The sequence below is a fragment of the Calidris pugnax genome, unplaced genomic scaffold (genome assembly GCF_001431845.1).
Source record: "Calidris pugnax isolate Ruff unplaced genomic scaffold, ASM143184v1 scaffold128, whole genome shotgun sequence".
In the NCBI taxonomy this organism is placed as follows: domain Eukaryota; kingdom Metazoa; phylum Chordata; class Aves; order Charadriiformes; family Scolopacidae; genus Calidris; species Calidris pugnax.
Genome location: NW_015090851.1, coordinates 1,876,569 through 1,902,182, shown reverse-complemented (window position 1 = coordinate 1,902,182; position 25,614 = coordinate 1,876,569). Strand labels below are relative to the sequence as shown.

Here is a 25,614-nt window from a genome sequence, read left to right as displayed (position 1 = left end):
CAGATTTTTTATTTCTTTCCTTTGTATTTAATTTATGCCTCTGATGGCAGACATTAGTTAAATTTAACTTATTTTGGAGGCACAATTAGTTCCTGTGCTTAAAATGTATTTTAAGCTTTGTTTCTGGAAATGTAATCCTGACTCTCTTTCTCTCTGGCCTACTAATGGGTAGAAAAAGTTGTCATAAGTGCATTCCATTAATAAGATGTTGCCATAAATGAAGGGTAGGTATTAGAAAAATATAAACAAGTGGAAATACAGGTTAACTTCTTCATTTAATAGTCTTTGGCTCTTATTAATACTTGTACTCTTTCGTGTTGAAAGATGGATATTCAAATATAATCAAATGCGTGTACATGCCTTGAACATCCAAATGAGTTATTCATTCTTCAGGAGATGATGTGTATTAGTGTTACTCAGATTTAAGGTATCTGGGGATCTTAACTTTAACTATTAAGGTTGTTCATGTGGACTGAGGAACAGATCCAACACCGATCTCTGTGATTTGAGGTATGTGATACGTAATGGAAATTCTTTCTGGCTTGCTTGCCCAATATAGATGCAGGATTTGGATCCAAGCTTATCATGGTTTCTGTAGAGTTGTGGATAAACACCACCCATCCACCCACCCCACCCACTTTTTGACAAACAGGATTATTTGTAATTTAATCTGTGTGCATTTCAACTTTGATTATCTGTTTAAAGATCAGTCATCTATAGTTCTTCATAGAAGATGTTTTGGCTGTTTTCTTTCCTATTTCTTCTCAGTCAGCATGTGTAGAAGTTTGTGGACCAAAGGGATTTTGTAGACAAAGCTCCAGGCAATGGAGACTTTCTTTCTAGTAAAGTTCAGAATAAATTAAAAGCTGCATGTAAATTCAACAAATGCTAGTGGTTAATTAACTAAGAATGTAGAGCCCTAAGGCCACAGCATTAGTATTTATAGTTTTAAAGTAAGATGCTCTAAACAAGTTGTCTTAGCTGTAGGCCATTTAAATAGAACAATTACTTTATGGCTTAAAAACAAGGGAATGTTTCCTGGAAGAAGATATTTTTAAACTCACAGCCGTAAATACTTGGAGGATTTATTAGCAAAGTTTAGCGCAGTGAAATTGTCTGTGCAGCTTCTATGTTTTAACCTCTAACTAATATGACAGTTATCTTGTTCAATACTTTCAGGTGACCCTAATTCTCTCACGAATTACTGCAGTTTTTTTGCACCTTTTGTACACTTGGGAGAAAATTTTTACAACTAGTAAGTCTCACATGCTGCTTAAGTTCATCAATTTGGCTTATGGTTATATTTACTTTTTGCATCTAATTTATAGTATAGTATGTTGATGTATTCTTCTATTGTTACATCTTTTGTGATGTCACAATAATCCCAGTGGAAATGCAATTAAAGGTGACGTGAAAAGTGCTGCTATATTATATTTTTTTAAAATTTAGGATATAAAAGATCCTATTTAATGAATTAAAATACTTGTGCTAATTTTCTTTGTGGTTTGGTGAAAAGTATGTCTCTCAAAACTTCAGCTCTAGGACACAAAAGTAAGACAGGTAACAATTAATTAATTTGATGGTTTATCTGCGCTTATTTATAAATATGAATTCAATAGTTTCTTTTTTGTGTTTTTTTAATCAAACACATAATGTCTTTATTTTGCTGTAGTAGTAAGTTAAATGACATTTTTTAAAGTTTAAGAGAAACAGAAAATGAGTCAGAATAGAATAGGTATTAATAGAAAAGACTGGAAAAAAAAAAGGATGCCTTCCTGTTTCAGGAAACTGTTTTGTATAACAGCTTGTTTAACGCCAACCTATATCAAAGCTAAACAAATAAAAAGCCGCCTAAGAAGAAAGTGACATTGCAAGTTTAACTTCTAACGAAGCTATCAAGATCTGATTTGCTTTCATCCTTTATGTAGTATTTTACTTTTTTTCTTTAAAGGTAACTTAACTCATACCTTGTTTTTTCTTTCTAAGCACCTGTGTCTGACTATTAAGTGGCACACAGTGAATGCTGTGTGTGATCCTGACAACATCTAATTACTGTTGGCTTCCTTCTATACTATTAATTTCTGTTCTTTACATTGTAGCCATAAACCCATATACAATTCTATGTAAATGAGTGATACTTTTTTAAAGATAATGGTAAACATTGTGTTATTTGCTTGTCAGGGAATGATATTACTCCATAACTATCATTGTTCCAGTTTTCAACTTTGCGTCTAGTAAGAGTGAGACTTTCAGCAAGGATGGCAGTATGGATTTCTACAGTATACATTTCCACTGGAAAAGTTATGGGATATAATTATCTGTAGTATTCCTGTTGGAAATCCACTGTTTCATTTGTTCTCCTTTAACTTTGTTGATGTTAGCCAATAATCAAAGGGAAGATTGAAATTTAAATTATCCATCTGTGGTTTTGTCTAATTAAGTTATTCTTAGCAAGAATTTCTTTAAAATGTTTACATTACATGTTAAAATGATTGGGCCTTTATATGGGAGCCTCTCCCATAAAACCAGTACAACAGAAAAGTAATCCAGTGGATAAAACACATAAGATTCAAAGCACATGGAAATACAAATTCTGCAAGAATGAAGTCAGGCACAGAAACATAAATTACATACAAATATATCTGTATAAATAATTTAATGAAGGATAGATGTGGGCTCATATCTAGACACTGGGCATTGATACTCTCTCTGTAGTAAGTTTCTCCCATATACAGTTCTGGCACATGGATGAATCAGGCCATAGGTTTTTGTGTTCTGGCTTATTATACCTCAGTTTATGTTAAGCTTTGAGTTCTGTGTAGTTCTTGTGAGCATTGAGTAATATTAGACTTAAGAAAAAAGATGACTTGATTATAGGTGGATTCTGAGTGTGCTGAATATTTGGTGGGTTAGTTTACCAAATGACTAATAGGTAACAGAGTCCTTCAGGCACCTCTTCTGAGGTAGTTAATGAGATGAGGAACATCTGGGAGGTGGTGAGTGCTCTTTAATCAGTTCTTCTGCTATTTTTCTCCTACCTTTAATTTCTTTCCTGAAAATGACCTTCACCAGGAAAATAGAGCTGAAGTGCTATGACCGCAGTGCTTAGCGGTGATACTCCTTCAACTCTCCGTTTGAATTTCTGATACTCTTTTTCATGACTGTAGAATTGAGATCAGCTTTTTCAGATTCACATTCTCTCTTCTTTTCTGTTACACTTTGTTTGCCCTGGAGAATCCAATTTAATTTGTTATTAAACCTTGATTAAAGGTGTGTATGGGCACGGTTACCCTAGATGGTGGAAACTGAGAACATCACATAATTTTCTTTCAAAAATGAACTTCTATGATTCACATCTACTGAGCAAGTCATATTACTTGAATCACAATTTTATGTCTTTGTGCAAATATTATATTCAGACTTTAATTTCTCTTTGCTTTCACTTCTTAGAATATTATATTTGGAAAGTTGATGACAGGTGAGTGCACGTAGGTGGATGCAATCTGTTCTGCCATTACCTCTGTTCAGGTTGATGGACGGTGTGCCTAAACAGAAGGAAAAAATCATGGGTTCTGTTATCCTCCAACAAACTACTACAAAATAAAAATCTACCTAAGTTCAAAGTAACTTGCTTTAATCAAATTATTTTCCTGGTATTTCTGTACAGGGGCTGTCATCGGTCACCAAGAACAATGGACTACTCAATATCACCTTTAAATACGACAGTAAGTTGAAAATTTGCACAATATTTACAAAAATCAAGGGCTCCTTCACAGTTGTGAGTATTATAGCAACATGTCTCTTAAAAACTGCTTGAAGAATAGCATGAGCTCATATATGTTGGCATAATTTTAAAATCTAGATTTGTTTTCTTCTGGGTCTGGTGGATCTTTTCCTTCCTGTGTTTCACTGATAATAGGACTATCTAATAATTTGTAGGAGTTTCACTTTGAGATTGGCCTACATCATCTGCCCAGTATTTAGCTGGAAAATTGTAGAGAATGTTCTTATTCTGTGAAAGAACGTAGATATTGGAAGGTTCACTACACACAAAGTTGTAGGAAAGGATTTTTTCAAGCTTTATACATCTTTTCTCTGATGTGTAATTTTGGGGGAAAATGATGTGAAGTGTATCTCAAGGTAGAAAACTTGTAGTTTGTATTTGTATCCAGGGAAAATATTAAAAAGGTGTCCTAGCAAGGATTGATATTGAATATGAACATTGAAGAAGAACTCTTCATGTAGTTGAAGTAGTTGGAACTTTTTATCAGCTACAGTATTAAAGCACCAGGTTAGGGGAAAACTGCTGTCTATATTTTCAGTGAAGACAGATGGTTTTAGTACTGTAGCAGATGTGGTCTGTTTTGCAGCTAAACTAAGCAGAAACTAATCTCTAGCATAATAACAGTTATAAGTAAGTTGCAGCAATAATAATTCAAACCTCTTCAAACGTCTGGGAAGTGGCTGTGTCTTATTGTTTTCATTTTTTAAAGGTTATTGTCATCTGTGTTGTCTAGTCAGTAAAGTATGACTATTGACTACATTGAGAATTTGTCCTTATTTGGGCAGTTTGTGGCCATCATCAATATAAACTCAATGTACAATCAAAAGAAGCTCCTAATTTAGTGCAGTAACGTTTGTATTAATGCCAGTGGAAGTCACAGGTTGGGTTTTTTGCCTACCCAAAGAAATTACCTCAAATGCTGAATGTGGGTGGAATTTCATCATTGACAGCATGTATCAGGAAAACTGACACTAGTGCTTTTGTTTCATTCCAATCATTATGTTAATTTCTGAATTTTCAATCCTTCACTGTGATTTTTTTTAAATATAATTTGATGTTAATATTTAAAATAAGCAAAATTTATGTATGTTAGATTGTACAAGAGACAAGTGGTCACTATGAAAGAGTTATGATTTTTTTTTTTTATCTACATAAAGAAAAACAGGAAATAATATCGGTCAGAACAGAGATCCCCACGTTTAGTTAACACAATGGAGTCTGTTTAAGTTCCAGTATCTGTCATGTTTTTTCCATTAATTCTGGCACTAGGAGCTGTGTTTAACCAATGACAAGTGTTGATTCAAAATTCTGCTGGCACTGTATGTTTCCTGCACAAAGGAGTTATTTGACTTCTGCAGTACTAGGAAAAGAGTTCCCTGATAGCAAGGCTAAAGAGTTCCTACTATGGAAACATACTGATCGTGAATAAGCCAGCACAAAAGAGAATTTGGTGTGCTGGCTGTGATTTAAAGGCTTTTATTTTGCCACAAAGCAACTCTAGCAAACTGTGTTTTATGTTGTTAAATTAGTTGGTTAGATTATTTATTCAGGTGAAAACCAAATGTTTGTATGTTTTAGTATTTCACTTGTATTCAAGTAAAAGAAGCGGTTTCCTGAAAAGTCCAGTTTTCCCCTGCTGTTTTCTTCCTAAATCTGTTGTTCTTTAAAAATGTAAATCAGTGACTTGCAGTCAAACCTCAGACGTTTGTGCTATATTCCATTTTGGCAAATTGTCATTTGACCATAAAATTTTAGTAACCAGGATCCAAAATCTTGGGCTTGCTATTAATTAGATCCAGACCTAGCAAAAAACCTGTTACTTCAAACTTTCCATTGAAAGAGATACTCTATTCTCCTAAGAGGAAGTTCATGCTGTCATTGAGTTCACTCATAGCAACAGAATTCTACAAACAGCAGAGTAAGTACCAACTGCCCAGCTTTTGTAAATGGCAATGTTGTACAAACTGTTCTATTTTTATTTGTGTGACAGCTACATAAAAGACTCATTACCATTGTTATTCCTAGTTATTCCTTTTTTTACTAAAAAGCCATTTTCTAAAAGTGCTTTTCAGTTAATAATTTTTCTTTCCTTGCCTTTAAGATCACACCTCTGAATTAAATTCAAATTTCTTGCATTGGCTTATTGATAACACTCGATTTTTCTTGTTTCTTTTCTACAAACTCTTTATAGACGAATATGTAACACATAGTTTATCTCAAGTTTTTAGAATTAGCCGTCAGTCAGTAATACATGGTCTACTGGTCAACTTTTTCTGTATTTTGTTGGCTTTACTAGTTCGAAAGCAGAATGTTTGTGCATACGTGTCTTCATATATACTGTGCTCCGGAACTATTGAATTCTCTGGCTGCTACTTCTCTTCCTGCCTCAAAACATGAGCCTAAACATTGCAAGGCTTTAAAAGTAATGAAATTTGGCATTATTTGTTTTCTTGTTTTGAATGCATTAAGACATGGTCAAGTTCAACAGCCAAGTCAAGAATATTTTTCTTACATTTTATTTTTTAATGAAAGCTGAGGTTTTCTATGTTTGCAGAGCTGTAACTTTAGGGAATACAGTGTATTTTGTGAGGATAACAAGACAAAACCAGTTCTGACTGGATCCAGAGGCAGTAAAGTGGTCTACTGGGATGTGGCTACTGAATGGATAACAGAGATGAACAGGGACAACTGGATTTAGGCAGTAGGATCTTTGTGGTCAGGATCAAGCAGTATCGTGGTTAAAAAGCACTTCTTGAGCACCAGTTCTAAAGCTTCCCATTGTTCATTGTTCTCCTACGTGCCTCATCATCGACCAACATTCTCTTGCTCTAACCGTTGTGCATGCACAAAATTAATGTCAGCCCTCATATTCTTTTGAGTGAGGAAAAGTTGTTCTCTTTTGGGAGTCCCGACACACGTCCTCATACTGTGGTACAGGCTACACTGGTATTATAAACTGGTAATTTCCTTTGGGTCTTGTGAACTAGGGTTTTACAACTGGTGGAAGTGGTTGAGCTCAATGATCTGTAAAGTTTTGTGGTTTTCAGTGTCCTGAGACAAAAAGTTCATCTAGATTTACTATTTATTCTATATTTTGTAGAATAAATACTGTACTGTTTAGTTTGCTCAATCTTGAAGAAATTTTAGGAAAAGAACTTAATTCTTTATTTAATTTCTCTTTATGTGGGAAGATGCCGGTTATGTTAGAAACTGGCCACTTGAATAGATCTTTAAGATTAGGTGCTGTTGGCAGATTATGATTTACTTCCTCTGGTATGGCACAAGAACATCAGCTAGAATGTTTTTCTTAAAGCATTTATTTCTCCATGTTTTTAGACTGCACGCCTTATCTGAATTCAGTGGGAAAACACGTGATTGGAGATGTGCAGAATATAACTCTCAGTCAGTACGCGTGCTACGAACAGGTCGCAGTGACGATTCTTTGGACAGCAAATGCCATCGGTAAGTAGCAGAGGGAAATGCACTAATTCGTCGTGTCTTTTGCAGCAACTTCTTGGTGATGAGTATGAAGTAAAATAATTAAATTATTCTTGGAATCATTGAAGCAAACTGCTTAAGAAGAAGGGAATTCTTAACAGCTTTACAAAGCTGCAATTTTTACTAGCTTGCTTGAAAAACCATTAAAATTAGGATGCTCTCTGCAGCTATACGCTGCTTTTTACTATTCCAGTCTGTTGAATTTTTCCTGCTCTCCAGAACTGCAATAGCCCTGATTTTATTCTCTGCTCCAAGGCATTGGCGCATTTCAGTGGCATTGATTGAGTTTAATTGCCAATGCACTTAAAGATTCTTTAGGATGCAAATTGTCTTACAGGTGGAAAACATCATTTAATCATAGCTATACAATTTTAATGTGTTTCCTTGTCAGGTCTGGTCACTAAGAATATTCCTCATTTGCTTAAATGTCATTGGAAATACCTTGTTACCCACTAGAGCAGTTGTCTCCAAAGTGGGGGGTGTGCAAAATGATCCATTGGGGCACGTGAAGAGAACTTTAGAACTTTTATATACATATTTTTTAGATATTGAAAAGAAAAACTAAGCTTTACTAAAATTTAATATATGGGTTAACTCTGGCACCCTTACTCAGTCTTACATCAGATGTTCGTGTTTCACGTGTGGGATGTGAGGTATCCTCAGGTGTGGACGGGTTCACAGCGGTGCCCTCGCTCTTTCATTTGTTTCCAGCATATTGGGATGTATTGCAGTGTATGTGTGCCAGGCTGAGGGGATTTACTGATTGGATTATCTAGTTTTAACTAAACTAACCATCATGAAATGGACAGGAGCCTTAAGAGCATCAAAAATAATACTAGTAAAGTGAGCACACGCGAACAACAAGAAAACAGTAGAGCTGACAGTTCCCCCACTCCTACTACGGGCTCTTCATAAGCCACATTAGAAGGTAAAAACAATGACCATCTAATCAGTTCAGATAAAAAGTTGGCCAAAATTATTAAGACCATTTGAAATACAGATTTATACCTGCCATTGTTAACAATGAACCTTGTCCTAAGCATATAGTGTGCCTTGAGATATTAGCTAGTGCTGTGAAGCCATCATGATGAGCAAAACATTTGAACACTAAATATCTGGAAGATAAAGACAAACCTCTATAATTTTTTCAGCCAAGTTTGAAGCCATGCAATGCTCAATATAGTGAAAAATTTCTCTAAACATAATGATAAATCTTTAGAAGCCTCTTTTTGTGAAATCTCTTCTGAAATTTCTTACTCAATACTGAAAGACAAAAGACCACATACTGCTGGGGAGGCACTTGTTCTTCCTGCCACAGTAAAACTGGCTAAAATAATACAGGGAAATATTGGAATGAAAAAAAGGATTCCTAGTGTAAGGTTACAGAGATAGCACCACACATGAAATTCAGTCATTGCATCATTCATAGGAAAATTATTGCAGCAATGATTCAGAGCTAGAAGTGCACAGGATGTTATCAAGTGGTTAGTTTTATAAAAGCAAGACATTTAAATAGCAGTATCTTTACAGTATCTTTACAATACTTTGTAATGAGATGGAGAGTGACCATGAAAATCTTTTGTGCCCCACAGAGGTTCACTGGCTGTTCTGTGGCAAAGTTCTTAAGAGTTGTCAAACTCAAATCTTTGAGTTAAGCATTCTTGTTTCACAAAAAGGCAAGTGTTCCAAATTTCCTGACCTTTTCTGTGATGACAAGTGGCTGTCAGTAGTATGCTACACAGATATTTTAAAAAGACCAAACAAACCAACCCATACTTAGTGCGTCTAATCAAGCTAAAGGTGACATTTTAACAATGAGTGAGAAAGTAACTGCTTTTTGGAAATGGATGTTAGGAAATGTTTCCTTTGTTATGTAATTTTTGCCTTTTTAGCAGACCCTGTTGTGACAGGACAAGGGGTGATGGCTTTAAGCTAAAAGAGGGTTGCTTCAGACTAGATATAAGAAATTTTTTACAATAAGGGTAGTGAAACACTGGCCCAGGTTGCCCAGAGAGATGCGAGATGCCTCATCCCTGGAAGCATTCAAGGTCAGCTTGGATGGGGCTCTGAGCAACCTGAGCTAGTTAAAGACATCCCTGCTTGTTGCAGGGCAGTTGGACCTTTAAAGATCACTTCCAACCCAAACTGTTCTATGATTCTATGATTTAGTAAGAGCTGGAAGTTACCATTTAAGATATAATCCTACCACATTAATGGGGAGATATGGCTAATAATGCAAATGTGTATTTATTAAACCTGATAGAAATTTTTTAGCCTAGATCTGCATTTATTAAATCAAATATTTTAGATAAGAAAAGTTTGGGGGTTTTTTGTGGCCTCCCAGTATTAAATCATGCTTTCATAATTTTTTTGGATTAAAAAAATGATTAATTTCTGAGTTTTAAAAGAGTATATGAAAATTACACATAATTCTGCAAAAATGTGCAGTTGAAAGCATTTGGTAATCTTCAGCTGCAGACTGGATGAACCAAATCTCTCTGGGAAACAAAGCTTGGTTTTCTTTCTTGTAATCATCAGAGGTTAATCCTTTGGAAATTGTTAGGACAGAACTGCTGTTGAAACATCTCGGGTAACATGGAGACTGGACACTCTCATTTTCTTCATGTGAGCACAAATAGTGCTTTTGTTCCACGAAATATTAAGAACACATTGGGCAACTCATGGTCTTCTACAAAATTTTAAAATGTTAAAAAAACTCCACAAAACCATGAAAACAACTGAAATGGAGGAGGTCCATGGAAAATCACACATTTGGGATGTTTGGGTTTTTTTTTAATTTGAGAAGCATAGCATAAACTCAATTCAGTTTTGATTTATGTAGCATTTAGCTTCCAAAGGCTGTGGCTGTGTCTTTGATAAATATGTATTCTGCCATATGTAATGCTGTTGAAAAGATACAATTAGACAGAGTAGTGGTAGTTAGCCTATAAGAACTGTGCAGTGATTTTGTTACCTGAGCCACAAAAGTATCACAGGGTAACACTTTGGCATTGTCCTGTGATATTCACATCACTGTGACTCCATTTAGTCATGTAATGAAGTAATTCCATGATGAGAACATTGTGAAGAAATGTAAAGACACTGTACTGGGAGTTAGTTGTGTTAGGGTAACTTGAAAAAAAATGGGTGTAGTTCTGGCATCAGTTATAAATAACTGGAAGTATTCACGCACTGGAATAAATTCCATTCCATTTAAGTCAAGTTTTCTGTCACCCCGTACTCTACTAGAACTAAAGAAGTTGTAACAACCACTATCAATTTAATCTGGTAATCTCAGAAATGATAGGAAGATGTTATAAAGGAGTATTTCTGTAGTTTGCTAGCAAAATGTTGTTTCATTGCTAATAATGGTAATGGTGAAGTTACGATAAAGTATTCCTGAGGCTGATGAAGGTAATGATAACTTATATTGCAGTGATAGTTTGGAAGCCCCAGCTGAGATGTGGGCCCCTCTGCTCTAAGCATTACACAAGTATGTAGTAATTGCAATCTTTGCCAAAGCTTGAGTTCTAAATAGGCAAGATAGAAAATGCGGGAAGAACTAACATACAATGGCAGGTGTTAAAATACAAACATATTTCATACAACTGGTAAGTTTTGTTTTTAAAGACAAATTAAATAGATTCAAATTATGTAAAATACCATATTATGCATTTTAAAATATCAGTCTTCTATTTAAATGTCCTGCTGTTTGCAGGGATTGAATACCTGAAAGGATTTCGAGTAATACTTGAAGAGTTAAAATCAGAGGGAAGACAATGCCAGCAGATGGTTTTAAAAGATCCAAAGCAGCTCAGCCCCAGTTTTAAACGAACAGTAAGTGCTTTGTTTCAAGAAAAGTTTCATTGTTGTTTGACTGTGTGAGTAGTATTGAAAGTGTTTATATGCTGCATATAAATCTAAACATATCTCTAACTAAACATATACACTATGTGCTGTTTACTAGGAAACGGGTTGCTTTCTGAAAGTATTATTCCTTAAACTAATGATAGTTGTTGCTCTAGAGACAGATCTAGTCCCTTCTATAGAAGCTGTCCTGAAGCTTGAAGCTGTCATTTGGGTGCCTGCAGTGCAGGTGCACATCTGTACTGGTCCCCATCCAAATCTGTATGGAGATTTCTCATGTCAATGCATAATGGGTTGATAAAGGATTCTAAATGTATTAATTTCTGCTTATATTTGTGAAAGTGTGGGCCTGTTTTTAAAGATAGTTTCAGTTATAACAGTTGATTTAAAAATATATTGCAATCTTGTTTTTTTGTAGGGAATGGAATCCCAGCCCTTTATAAATCTGAAGTTTGAAACAGATTACTTTGTAAAGATTGTTCCTTTTCCTTCCATTAAAAATGAAAGTAATTATCACCCATTTTTCTTCCGGACTAGACGTAAGTATTGCATACAATATAGTATTGTGTATCATCTCTTTGCCAATTAGTGCACTGTTCCATCTTTGTCATTCTCCCCCTCCCTCCCTGGCCCCTGGGGGTTTTTTGTTTTTCCAGCAAAGGAATGTAGCAGGTGACCTTCTGTGAGTCTGGGTTAAGATAGTTACTGACGTAGTTTTTGAAGGAAGGTCTGGGTGTTAAGTGGAAAAAATCTGGATGCCACAGATAAATCTGTGGTGTGTGATAATATGTGTTAGGCACCAAGCAGAAGAAAATCTCAGGTAGGCCTGAGATGGTCTCGGGTTTGTCTACAGCAGGATTACTCCCATGGTTCCTAGGAACATTTGACTCCTGAAGATGGTTTGCTCCTTCTCCTCTCTGGACATTGTGAAGAAGTTCAGGTTGTTTTTGTTTTTGAGATCACAGTTTCAAAACCAGATCTAGAGAGAGATATGGATGAGTACATATGGAATTAGATAGCAACAAATCAAGTTGAATTTTTCAAAACTACTTAGCAATCCTCATTGGAGTTAGAGACAAGAAACTTGAATAACATCCTCAGTGCTTAAATAGTATGATGAGAAACTGGAAGTACCCTTTGGAGTGAAATGTTTGTATTTGTCCTGCTTAGGTGTTTTTTGCCCTATAAAACTTTCTTAAAATAGTTTCAGTTCTGTTGAAGCAGACAGCAGTAACGTTGGCTCTGTAATAGCGCTCAGCATACTTACCTACTCTGCCTAAATGTCTTTAAGTGTATTTTCAACTTCCTCTCCTGCTGTGCTGTGCCTGGTGCTATCCCTTTTGTCACACCGAGGAATGCTGTTTTCAAATGAATGAACCTGTGTTTCACATAAAAAGATGAGAAGGGACTTGAAACCATAACATATAAACAGAACAAATTTACTCCAGGCATATTAGAGTCTGGGAATGAATTGGGGGTATTGTCTTAAAAATGATGAACTCCCTTCTTTGCCCTCATTCCCTTTCTATTTAAATAGCATAGCAATTTGATACTGTATCACTAATAACTTTTGTGTGTATTTGTAGCATGTGAATTGTTGCTACAGCCAGAAAACCTTGTCTGCAAACCCTGTAAGTAAAAAGTAATACTTTCTGTATATTCATCTTACAAAATTCTACTGTGCTTGAAGAGTCACTTTTTTCCAATTCATGAATATCTTCTCTGACAGACTGGAAGCCAAGGAATCTGAATGTTACCCAGCAGGGTTTTAACATGCAAGTGTCCTTTGATCATGCACCTCACAACTTTGGGTTTAGATATTACTTTCTTCACTACAAACTTAAGCATGAAGGGCCATTTAAGCAGAAGACCTGCAAACAGGTACGTCGCTGGGTTTTGCAACTCTTAAAAGCACAAAGCCTATTAACATTAGATGTTCTGTGGTTTTATCGAAACTTTAAAAACTTTAATGTAATACAGAATACTATCAGTTTTAAAATTTTTAAACTATTTGGTACTATTTATGCAAATAATAATTGTATTGTAAGAGTACTCATTGGTCAAAACCAGGCTTGAGGGCTCCAATGGAGCTGGGAAGTGTAAGCAAATGGGAAGACACTGTTCTCTCTCTTGAAGACTCTACAACTAACTAGTGCTTCAAACTGCACTTTTATTATGTTTGTTATACATATTATTTCCTACTTTTTTTTCCTCTCACCTTTGCACCAAATTTGACCACTTTATAGATTACCCATCCGAGATGGTAACACAAGGTAACTCTCATGTTAGTATGTGCGTGGAATTAGGTTCTCTCTGATTTTGTACAGCTGTGTCTATAAGTCTTATTATGGGAGCTGCAATTTGCTGTATGATATTCGTTAACTTTGGTTAGTATTCAACGGCAAGTTTGTTCTCACTAGTCAGTCTTTCATCTTAAATCTCTGAAATCTAGGGAACTTCAGGGCATAATGTGGAGTTTATGTATTAGACCAAACTTTTAAGATTTTTTTTTGATAATTAATCATATTTTAGTTCTGCAAGCAGAGGATTGTTGTCCTTGCATATTTGAGTGGAGAGACTAAGTTTTGTTGAAATATGTATTAATACAGGAAGGCACTGCATATTTCTAAATCAATGCAAATGTAATTTTTTATTAAGTTTTAAAAGTGTATGAATGGCCTGCAAAGTATTCTCTTTCTTTGATGTAGGAACAAAACACAGATACTACAAGTTGTGTTCTTCAGAATGTATCTCCAGGGGATTATATAATTGAGGTAATATTTATAAATAGTCATTTGTACAACAGCTAAATGAGTATGTTAATGGCGAAATTAACTGAAATTAAAGTATTTCAAGTCACACTGGTAAAATTGGACTTGAGGCATCCCTACAGAAGTACCATGGGCAAGTAAAGGTTTTGAGACAGATTGTTATTGACCCTTCTATAGCTTTGCTTCCCTGAGTGCATAAGTTTCATCTGTGCCTTCAAGTAAAGTTGTGGGCCTGCACAATTCTTGGACTTGATTTTTTATTTATTCTTTTTAAAAATTGGAATCCTGTAGTTTACTGCAGTAGTCTTTACTATACTTAATTCAGTAGTTTTTACTATAATTAAAACCTGTGTATTTCTCTTGATGGTGACAGTATGTGAACTCTGAAAGTTAATATTACAATATTAAACTATGTACCAACAAAGACAAGGGATTTCACTAATTACTACTTTGTGTTGCTCTGTAATTTTAACTTTTTGAACAGTAAGTTTCTTCATGTTTGGTCATGAAAGCTGTTATAGTTGTTTACATATTGCATAAAATAAATAGAATCAAATTTTCACAAAATAAAATCTATCTTTTACTTTTCAAAGCTGGTTGATGACACTAATACAACAAGGAAAACAATGCACTATGCGCTAAAACCAGGTAGGAATTTTGTTTTTTAAACAGTTTACAGTATTTACCTTATTAAGTTAGATTCAGTCTTAATTATGTTGGAAGTAAATCTTGATTTGACCCGTGTCTGCTATAATCAAGACTACTGAGGCAATTGTGCTGTGAGTTTTAAAATCTTTTTTTACCTAATAAAATGAGTAGATGCACACACAGCTGCATCTCTGTACATTTACAGGGTTAGGTCAGTATATCATTGGTAGTCTTTGTGGGAAAATAAGTAAATGTATATATACATTTTTTTTTGTATATATGGGTATGAAGAATCATGGCCTGTGCCTTAATTGCATACAGCTGATGCATGCAGTAGTGTGGAAATAATGTAATTAATCTGTGAGAGCAGCCTAAACACCTTACCTGCCTGTGTACCTCAGCCCTGAAACAAAATCAAGCAGGCTGGGACACCTGGCAGGTGAATGCTTAGCATGTCTGTGTGTCAGACCAGTTATTTAGAAGCTAAGTTGGGATTTCAGAATGTAACTGCAGACACAAAACAGCTGCAGATGAAGGCAACGGGCAAAACTAACTGAATCCTAATGCACATTGCTCACCCTAATCTGTGCAGGAAGGCAGTTCTAAGTGGCTACTTCAGCACCCTGGAACAAAAATTTGTGGGGTTCAAATGACTATTGCATATCTTATGTAAAGTTCCTCTCCTGGGGGGAAGCGTGAGTTGGCAAGTTGGTCTCTCTAATGCTGAGGTGATGGGGACTGTCAGCATAAAACCTATGTAAAATGGAGTGGAACATGTTTGATTCTGCTGTATATTTGAGAATCACCTGATAATAGTGTATTGTAGCAGTTTTACATTCCCAGTGTGAAAAATTGAATAGATAATTATAATATAGCTTATTTGCATATGGCTAATTCTGCTTTATTTTTCAAAGTACATTCTCCATGGGCTGGACCGATAAGAGCTATTGCCATCACAGTCCCCTTAGTTGTCATTTCAGCGTTTGCAACGCTTTTCACAGTGATGTGTCGCAAGAAACAGCAAGGTAAGAGGTTTTATTCCATATAGAGTTCCATGTAAAGGTACACTTTTGCAACCAGAACAGTCTTAACTGGTAGGCTTATTCCAGAAATAGCTTTATTTGAAGAGCTTTCTTTTTTCTGCTTCTTTCTCCTTCCTCCCCACAGCCTTTTTGTGTATTGAAACTTGTAGCAAATTCTTAATCAGTGCTTGATGGTTTTTGTTACCGTAGAAAGTGTTGTATCACAAATCAAGACTTCACTGTCGAAAGAACAAAATTGCTGTTGGGAAATATTTTTGGGTTTGAATTTGTTCTTATTTGTAAAAGTACTCCATGACCCTGTAGAATACAAACAGATCTGTAAATGGATATATTTTAAACATTCCCGTATTTCATTCAGAAATGTCTAATTCATATTTATTTTAAACCAGAAGGAAAGTAAACCCGTGTGATACCAGTACAAACTCTCAGCACTGTCTGGAACACTACCTGTATCTATTATTCCAGATTTTCTCACTTTCCTGGAAATTGCCTTTACCACTTCATCCTAAGCCATCTTCCTAAATTTACTCTTTCTAAGACTTACTTGCAGATGTTTCTCTAAATTAGATTCCATCCCTCTTTACTAACTTTTCTTTCCTCTGTGTCCAGGAGCTGGCAAATCACACTTGATACATTGAGATGTTAAAAATCAATTGGCATTTTTTGTAGAATCTAGGGAATCATGCGGTTTCATTAATATGGAAAAAGAGATTACGTCCCCAAACCTCACGTATCTGTGTTATCCATCTGTATTTTGGCAGTGAAGTATACTGCAAGTGCTATGTGCCATCTGGGTTAAATCCTTTTACCTTCTGGTCTTCTGCAGCTATCCCTTTGCTCACAGCTAGCACGGTTCCAACAAAAAAACCAGACAAAATCACAGAGGATTTGTCTACAGAGAGTTGTTCCAGAATAGTTATTCCTGATGAATTGTTCTAAATTAAATCCCTAGATGGATATTTGTATTTTGAAATACTCATGCTTTATTCCAAATTAGCTTAATCAGCTGTAGAACTAGATTGAATGTCTGGCGTAAGACCAGACTTTTATGTTGCAGCATAAAAGCATCTATACAAGGAAAGAAACACTAACAGCTATTTTGCTTTAAATTAATCATATCTTAATTCAAATTAATGCCCAAACATATGTGTGTGTGTATATACAGAGATACTGTATGATATTCTGAAGGGATTTGTGTACCTGGAGTTTAATATTATCTGGCTTGGGCTGTGTTTTTTTTAACACAAAACACTTGGTTATACAGGAAAATCTTTATGATGATATGTCTTTAATGCTTGTATTTTAACAGCAAGGTGAAGACTGTTGAAACTTGGTAGAGGTGAAACAACCTTGTTCTATTTATAAAATAAGCCTTTCTTAAGTTTTCTGAGTTGTGCAGTAATGACTGCACATTTCACTTTCCAAGTGTATTCCACATACGTAGCAATTCATAAGCTGGATAAACAGGACACGTGTAACTTTTCTTTTCAGGCTGGAAAGGACAGAAATATATTTTGCAAAAAGTCATTACTGTATGCATTAATAATGAGCCTACAAAAGTTTAAAAAAAACAAAGCAAAACCAAGCTTTTTAGTGTGAACTCTTTCTCTTCCAATTTAGAAAATATATATTCCCATCTAGATGAGGAGAGCTCAGAATCTTCAGCATATGCTGCCGGTCTCCATGTGGAAAGACTTCGTCCCCGGCCAAAAGTGTTCATCTGCTATTCCAATAAAGATTGCCAGAAACACATTAACGTCATCCAATGCTTTGCTTATTTTCTTCAGGACTTTTGTGGCTGTGAGGTAAACTCAACATTTCTTCTATAAACGATTTCCTTAACCGAAACAGCACCCCCAAAACTCATAATAATATAGGATTGAAAATGAGTTATTTCAGTCTCTCCACAGAGATAACTTCCGTTCTTCTGCTAAATATTGGCAATATAGGTTTTCTTTACTTAGGGAAAGGAACAGATTGTAGCCTGTGTGAAAGAACAGAACAGTGGAAAAACTGTACTGCATTGATTCCAGCTACTTTCATTCAGCCATGTTTAACTTGTTTTGTATTAACCGCTTTTTCTGTTTGGTAGGTCTTGTATCTTTATAGTCAGCAGCCACAAGGATGTATTGGTGTCTCCCTGATAGACTTCAGTATTCCTAAAGGAGGTTCTATATTGAAATTTTAAAGTAGATAAATCTATTAGAGCAAAATCTGTGTAATTAGGATAAATTTTTGACCCTATGTATTAATTTCTATTGATTTTAATTTTTTTCTTTCCCTTCTGTTCCATTAATGCTGTAAAATCAGCGTATCTTTTTCTTGGTTTTGATTTAAAGCTATGAGAAAGACATAGTTAATTTAGAATCCCAGACTGCTTTCTAAAATATAATAAATATGTGGCCATTCCTTCCCTTTTCAACTGTAAAAAGGTAAGACGATAGTGAGTCTCTTTTTGGGGCACTTCAACGCTGCCGCTGGGATTTGAGATGTAGGAAGGGAACTGATTTTTCAGCCACACAACAAGCCTGACCTCTAGTGGGCAAACACAGTAGCGTGATCGATGCCTCGTGGTTGGAGGGCTTGTTCACAATTCATCCATGTTTAAAATAGTTCAGGTAAGGTGTTTTGGAAGGAACTTATTTGAATCCTCTTTTTAGAGATGTACTTTAGTCATGCTACACTGTTCCTCTTTGGAATAGCGCTCAGGTGAGCTGTTACTGCCATAACTGTGTACCATGCAACATGTGGTATCAGGCATCATTTAAGATTTTTTTATAGAATCATAGAATGGTTTGGGTTGGAAGGGACCTTAAAGATCATCGAGTTCCAACCCCCCTGCCATGGGCAGGGACACCTCCCAGTAGAGCAGGTTACTCAAAGCCCCATCCAACCCGGCCTGAACACCTCCAGGGATGAGACATCCACAGCTTCTCTGGGTAACTTATTCCAGTGTCTCACCACTCTCAGGGTAAAGAATTTCTTCCTAATATCTAATCTATATTTCCCCTCTTTCAATTTAAAACCGTTACCCCTCATCCTATCCCTACCCTCCCTGATAAAGATTCCATCCCCATCTCTCCTGTGGCCCCCTTTAGGTACTGGAAGGCTGCTATAAGGTCTCCCTGGAGCCTTCTCTTCTCCAGCCTGAACAACCCCAACTCTCTCAGCCTGTCTTCATAGGAGAGGTTATGTCGATAACAAAATATTGATAGGATCTATATACAGAAGTAATATGTGTTGTTATTAAAGCTGTGGAGTTTAATATAAAAAGTGATGCTTGATGCATAATGGAACAGTTGCACAAGTATTTTTCATATGTGGTCGGAATATTTTCTCATAAAGGACAAAACCAGTGGCATTTAATAGTCACTTAAAATAATAACTTGACCATATAAAAATTCCTTTCTCTCAGACAGCGGATCAGACAGTATTTTGAAGAATAGAAACAAAAAACAGACACAAAAGAAAAACTTGCCTGCATTGTACCTTTATCAGCGTATCTCCCAAGGAGCTGTAAAATGACTTCTCTTTCCCCTGCATGGAATAGAGCAGTTCATTTGGAAGGGACCTACAATGATCATCTGGTCCAACTGCCTGAGCGTTTCAGTACCAAATAAAACAACTCCTGTGACAAAATTTTCAGAGCTTTCTTATCAGAGATAAGCTCCTGCTGTTTTGCATCCTAACTGAAAGGACTCAGTGTTATAGGCACTAATTATGTTTGTATCTAGATATGAAAATTCTTGGCATCGGACTTCATTAATATGCAAAGGATGATAAATGAATATGGATTTCCATTACATTCAGCACATTATGGACCCACAAATACAATGGTTAAATTGTTTGAGGCAGGCACAGTACATTGTTTATTGTGGATTCATAATATCTAGTTTGACTAGATAAGTAAATAGCAATTTACTTGGTCCAACCACATTTTCTATGTTCTTTTTATTCCCCAAGAATTATTGTGGTGTACCAAATCCGTAGTGCTTTTATTTTTTAAGGAACTACCCAGTTTACGTTCAGCTACTTGGCTTTGCACTCTTATTTGTTGATTCCATACATTTATATATAATACAGGTAAATTAGGTATGTTTTTATTTTATAAATAAGCAGCAAAATGGGTTTATATAATAATTAGCATTCATGTTTAAAGAAATTTTTAAAAGTCTGGAACATTTTCCTCTTTATCTTAGCAATTCACCCACTTCCTTCGCCCAGTGAAATATCCAACCCACAAGCAAAGTTTAGAATGAATGTGAGGCTGTGCTTGTTGTGGTGAATAACTACTGACATATTTAATGTCACTGGTTCCAGTCTGTCAATGCTATGTTAATTATTACTCTTTTAAAACAGCTTGTATTTGCATCAAAAACAAGCTGTAGTTAAACTCATCATGAATTCTCGATTGTCAGATATATACAAGCTGACTCATATTTTATTAGCAAATACATCTAATAATCTAATAATGAATATCAACCAAATGTTCTTTTCTTTTCCAGGTGGCTCTAGATTTGTGGGAAGATCTAAAAATTTGTAAAGAAGATCAGAAAGAGTGGCTTATGAAAAAAATAAATGAGTCCCAGTTTATCATCATTGTTTGTTCCAAGGGAATGAAATACTTCGTTGAAAAAAAGAACTGGAAACACAGAGGGGTAACCAAAGATGCAGGAAAAGGAGAACTCTTTCTGTTTGCTGTGTTGACTGTTGCTGAGAAGCTTCGTCAAGCAAAGCAAAATTCCAAGGACCTCTGCAAGTTCATTGCTGTCTATTTTGATTACTCCTGTGAAGGAGACATCCCTGGTATTCTGGATCTAAGTACAAAATACAAACTCATGGACAATCTTCCCCAGCTGTATTCACATTTACACTCCAGAGATCTTAGTGTACAGGATTCAGAGGCGTTTCCTGCTAACATTAGTAAAAGAAATTATTTCAGGAGCAAATCTGGGAGGTCCCTTTATGTTGCCATTTGCAATATGCATCAGTTCATTGATCAGGAACCAGATTGGTTTGAGAAACAATTTATTCCCTTCCCTCCACCTTCTTTGCATTACTCGGAGCCTGTCATGGAAAAATTTGATTCAGGCTTGGTTTTAAATGACTTAGTGAATAAACAGGTGATGGATGGCGATTTTTACCTGAAAACAGATGTAAATATTATTTCAGCTGGGAATTCAGATTCTCCCTGTATAGTTCAGCACTTAAACCTTGGAGAAGATATAGAAACTCAGGACATTCAAGGTGGTGGCAGTTCAGTCCTTCAGCCATTGTTACATGTTGTTAAAGCTTCAAATCTCAAAGACATGCCTCGAGATTCTGGAATCTATGATTCGTCTGTTCCTTCATCTGAATTATCTTTACCTTTAATGGAAGGACTGTTGACAGACCAAATTGAAACATCTTCCATTGCAGGAAGTGTTTCTTCATCATCAGGTTTAGGTAAGATACAGCAGTGTTTTAGAAATTATATTCAGTTACTGTAAGCATATTTCTATTGTCTCAGAAGATGGTATGTTAGAAGCCATATAGAAGGCTGCAGAGGAAGGTAAGCATTGTATAAAGATGGTAAAAAGATAGGTTTCAGTAACTTTAGAAAAATGAATCTTTTCCTTAACTTATTGTCGGGGGGGATCCCTAGCTAAGTAAGATTTCACTAAAATTCTATTATTAAGTCACTTGTCATTAATTTACCTATTGGAGAGACTGTGTCTGTATTCCAGGGACCCCTTGGCAGCTGGGATACTCAGCTGACAGCTGTGTCGTGTAATCAAGAGGGTGATATGGTGAAACATTCTTATAGAATGACCATAAATCTAAAACTGACATCCCATTTTGCTCCAGTGCATACTAGAAGCTTTAGGGGTATAGTCTATACTATGTCTATACTGTGTCTATACTCAAGTTTCAGAATGACATTAGGCTTCTCATTGGCTTATGGGGCTGGGAGGAATGAACAAACGGGTTTCAGCAGAGGAACTGAAATGCTTAGAAGATGCTTTCTGAAATAGATACCCAGCTTAGATGCCTACAGTTAGAAGGTGTAAATATTGCCTCAGGCTATATAAAAAGCTGATCTGACCTTACTAGTTACAGTACATTGCACTGGCATCACAAGTACATCAGTGTGGAATGTTCCAGCAATTGTATTCATAGGATAAAACTGCTGTTTGCTGAGATTTTCCTTAAGCAGCTACAACAGGTGGCAGTTTGATGGTGGTATGCTGTTCTGCTTTCTTGAATGACTGTTGACAGCGAGCTCATTTGTCAGACATTTCTCTTGGCTAAATGCATTATTTTTATTATTATTATTCAGGTCATTCTTAACTAATGTTCGATGCCAGAATTATCTTGGGGGAGATAATACTGGTGCTGATTTATAGCTACAGCGTCTATATCTATACGCTAGATAGTCTGTAGGGCAAAATAACTAAAACCTGAAAACTTTTCAGGTGGAAAAAATTACAGATTTACTGATTTAATTGCATAAGCCACAAATATTGTTTCAAAATTAATTCCACATTCTTTAATTTCCTGTCATCTTCTAACATAGCCTTTTCTCACATTTGTGGGAAAAACTACTGATGATATCTTTAAAGGTTCTGCTAGTTTAAAATTTATGGCCTCTCAGTAAGAATGCTTTACCAGTATTCCCCTCCCGATTCAATCACAGAGCTGTCAGCTGAGTATCCCAGCTGCCAAGGAGTCACTGGAAGAAAGAGACAGTCTTTCCAGTAATTAATTCTCAAGTCACATACCTACTTGTTAACATGTTTCAGCTATAGAGGTTAAACATTATAGTACTGGCTGGTGGAGCTGGATCTTAACGCTGGTGTTTCAGCATCTTAAGACACCACAATAACTTCTGCCGTTTTCTCATTCCCTGTCCCAGTCTGCAAGCACCACCTTGACTGGCTCTCACCCACACCTCCCCTCAGCCAAACCACGGTCCCCATTAGGTACAGGTACAAGGGAGACAGTATCTAGAACTGAGCATCATCTGCCTATTACAGTGTAACACTAAATCTTTTTACTATCCCAGACATACATAATATTTCTAGCCCTAATATTGATATGCCTAATAATGAGAGGAGGTGATAGAATTTTTTAGCTTTTATTCTTGTTCTAAGAGTTGGACATTTCCAAATTATTACTCTGAATTCACAGTACCATTTCTGCCCTGGCTATTTTTTTAACCTATTACTTGGTCAGAACAGAAGTGAACAGCTCTGTCATTTAGGATCTTAAGGTAGATCTTTCCTTTCTTCTTTAAAGGATTTATGATTTAATCTTTGAATTAAAATCATGAGTCACATAATTTGTAATTGTTTCTATCTTTCAGTGCAGTTCATATGCAGAGTACTGATCTGCTAAGAAAAGATTCTCAGAGATCACCGTATTGGGCATCATCAACTGAAGTTCAAAACAGTTAAATTTTGAGGAAGTACCAACAACTAGACCTTTAGTAGGTCCATTCACTGATAAGGTCTTAACTAAAAAGTCCTGCCTGGGGCAAAAATTTGTATTAATTCTTTAGATAAGGAGTTGCTGAATGCAGTAGTTCAGCCTCACGAGTGTATGGCATTATGATCCAGAGGGTTTTCATCAGTTTTCTTTGCATCATTTCTAAAATGTTGGCCAAATACAAAATCGATGTTTTGATTAGTGAACCTCACTTTTTTTTTCCTTTTATAGGGGAAGAAGAACCTCCTGTAATCACTGCTTCAAAATTCTTAGTGCCTGGGATATGTAAAGCAGAACTCCATTGCCATATCCACACTGACGAACTGCAGGCAATTGCTCCGTTATAATACATTACAACATTGTTATGCATTGCCACTTTATCAACAGCCTCTGTTTGTGCTTTAACTACCACACTGTCTCAGCACTACATCTACTTGAAGGAACAAACACTCCCTGAAGATCTGTTATTCCTAAGGCATTTTTTTCATGGCCAGTGAACTTGAATCTGTTGGTCTTTACGTAAAGTCTTTCATGATTTGAAAAATGCAGCATGGAAAAATAGATGGGAATACAGTCAAAATTATTCTTATTACTAATTTAAATGTCATGATATTACACTGTTTACAGATGCCATAATCAAAACGGACTTTTTTTTTTTTATGGAAATAATCTTGCAACTGGACATAAAATAGCTTGGAACATGAAGTCTTAGTAAATTTTGTAGTTCAGCCTCTAGTTTTAAGTGCTGACATACTTGGTGGCAGGATTGTTGTAGTGAATGAGAGCAGGATTTTTTTTCAGAAGGAAGATAAAATGCCAAAGGTGAGATCAAGAAATTATCCATCAGAAAAAATAATTTTCTTTTAGAAATGTTTGATCTCTGTTCATTAAGTCTCCTCTCCCAAATGTTAATGTCTCTTAGCATTTAATTTCAGATGAGTGCATATCTCCCTTTTCTGTATGGTTCTCCTATCTCTTCCCCACAATCTGGCTATGATGACTCATGAATAGTACCATACTGAGACTGAAGTATCATTTTTATAATAGACAAAAAATATAGATCCTGCATATGCTGAGTGATACCATGGAAACCAAGTTTCCTGTTTTCTTCCTGGAAGGGCTAATATGGAAAACACTTTAAAGATGGGGGAAGGAAACCAAATTTTATATTTAAGATATCGTTCTGGATTTGTTCAGCCATGAGATGAGTACGCTTTATGGGGGATTTCATATTCTCCTTCAAGGACATGCTGCTACAAAATCATCTGGGATAAAACAAGTTCAGAGAAGCAGTTAACAGGCATGAATATTTTGCTTTAAGCCAACCAGTAGACAGAAGCCTATGAGTTATTTTGCAGTTCTCTTTCACACTACTTATCATTACTTACTTATTAAGATAGTATAATGTTACTACTGTTATATTAACAAAAAATGCTTAAACTACAACTGGACATGTTTATCTAAAGACACAGAGCACACATGTCCTTTCCTTTGCAGTGACCAGGTAGGTGTACCGTCATCCAAAATATCCCTGCAGTTTCCAAAGAGCAACTTTTAATAAGTAAAACCCATCTGTGTAACTGCAGTTCTGGGCAGGATTATAATAAGCATGGTAATAGCAAATAGTCAGGGACACCTTGTCAATGTACCTCTGCTAATTTTGTTCATGGAGTAAGATTCTGTCTTGTTTAACCGGTCTTCACATTCCACTGACAGGAGGTTACTTTAGGAATACATCAAGGGAGAACTCAAACACCTCAAATATTTTCTTGGTTTTGAAAGATGAGAATTAGACATTGCTGACTGTTACATTGTATTGTCCATTTTAATAGCATGAGATGGAACAATTGAAACCAGTGGTGATTTGGCGAAGTGAGTCACTTTAAACTTCGTGGGTGGTTGTTTTGGTTTGGTTTTGGTTTTTTTTTCCATCGGTTTATATTTAATCATTTGAATTTGCAAACAAAAGTTGGGTAATTGTTGTCACAGAGTAAGAAAGTGCTGTAACAAGTATTTGAACGGTTGATGGCAGAACTGCAGCTTGCTTTGCAATTGTAATATGGAGTTCTGTGATCAACCAGATGTATGTGGCAGATTTGGAGGGCCTTGTCCATTCATGTAATGTTCCTTACTCTTCCTGTTTTCAAAATATGAAAAAAAAAGGCCACTTACTGGAAAACCTCAAACTTGCAATACTGAAGTAAGTTTTAGATAGTTTAAAGTACCTAGTGAATCATCAGCACCTTCAGTGATGTTTTGTTTTGTTTTATTTAAATGCTGTGCTGAAAGCAAAATTCTTCATGTTTTCCCATTCTTGGAAGTCGAAAAATGCCTGGGTCAAACTAGGCAGAATAACCTAGAGGTAAATACTCCTCTACTAAATCCAGCTGTGAAGGATCTTGATTCAGTGCAATTCTTGCTGTTTTACCAGAGAAAGACAGAAAGGTTTGAAAATTTGGGTGCTGGAGAGCTGCTGCACATAGAAATGCCAAAGCTGCAAAACATGAGGAGACAGCCATTTCTTAGCAGTTACCTG

General features: G+C 35.9%; 1 protein-coding gene across 1 annotated transcript in view; it reads left to right on the top strand.

Moving 5' to 3' along the window:
* The window catches only part of IL17RD (interleukin 17 receptor D), a 70,764-nt gene extending 46,257 nt beyond the window's left edge, over window positions 1–24,507 (top strand). The window contains exons 3-14 of the mRNA XM_014943167.1: window positions 3,668–3,725; window positions 7,121–7,246; window positions 11,001–11,119; window positions 11,568–11,688; window positions 12,736–12,780; window positions 12,879–13,030; window positions 13,858–13,923; window positions 14,514–14,568; window positions 15,483–15,593; window positions 17,232–17,416; window positions 20,117–21,056; window positions 23,310–24,507. Of these exons, the coding sequence (XP_014798653.1) occupies window positions 3,668–3,725; window positions 7,121–7,246; window positions 11,001–11,119; window positions 11,568–11,688; window positions 12,736–12,780; window positions 12,879–13,030; window positions 13,858–13,923; window positions 14,514–14,568; window positions 15,483–15,593; window positions 17,232–17,416; window positions 20,117–21,056; window positions 23,310–23,425 (2,094 nt within the window). The 3' untranslated portion in view covers window positions 23,426–24,507. The remainder of the gene's footprint in view (window positions 1–3,667; window positions 3,726–7,120; window positions 7,247–11,000; window positions 11,120–11,567; window positions 11,689–12,735; window positions 12,781–12,878; window positions 13,031–13,857; window positions 13,924–14,513; window positions 14,569–15,482; window positions 15,594–17,231; window positions 17,417–20,116; window positions 21,057–23,309) is intronic.
* The last annotated feature ends 1,107 nt before the right edge of the window (window positions 24,508–25,614 follow it).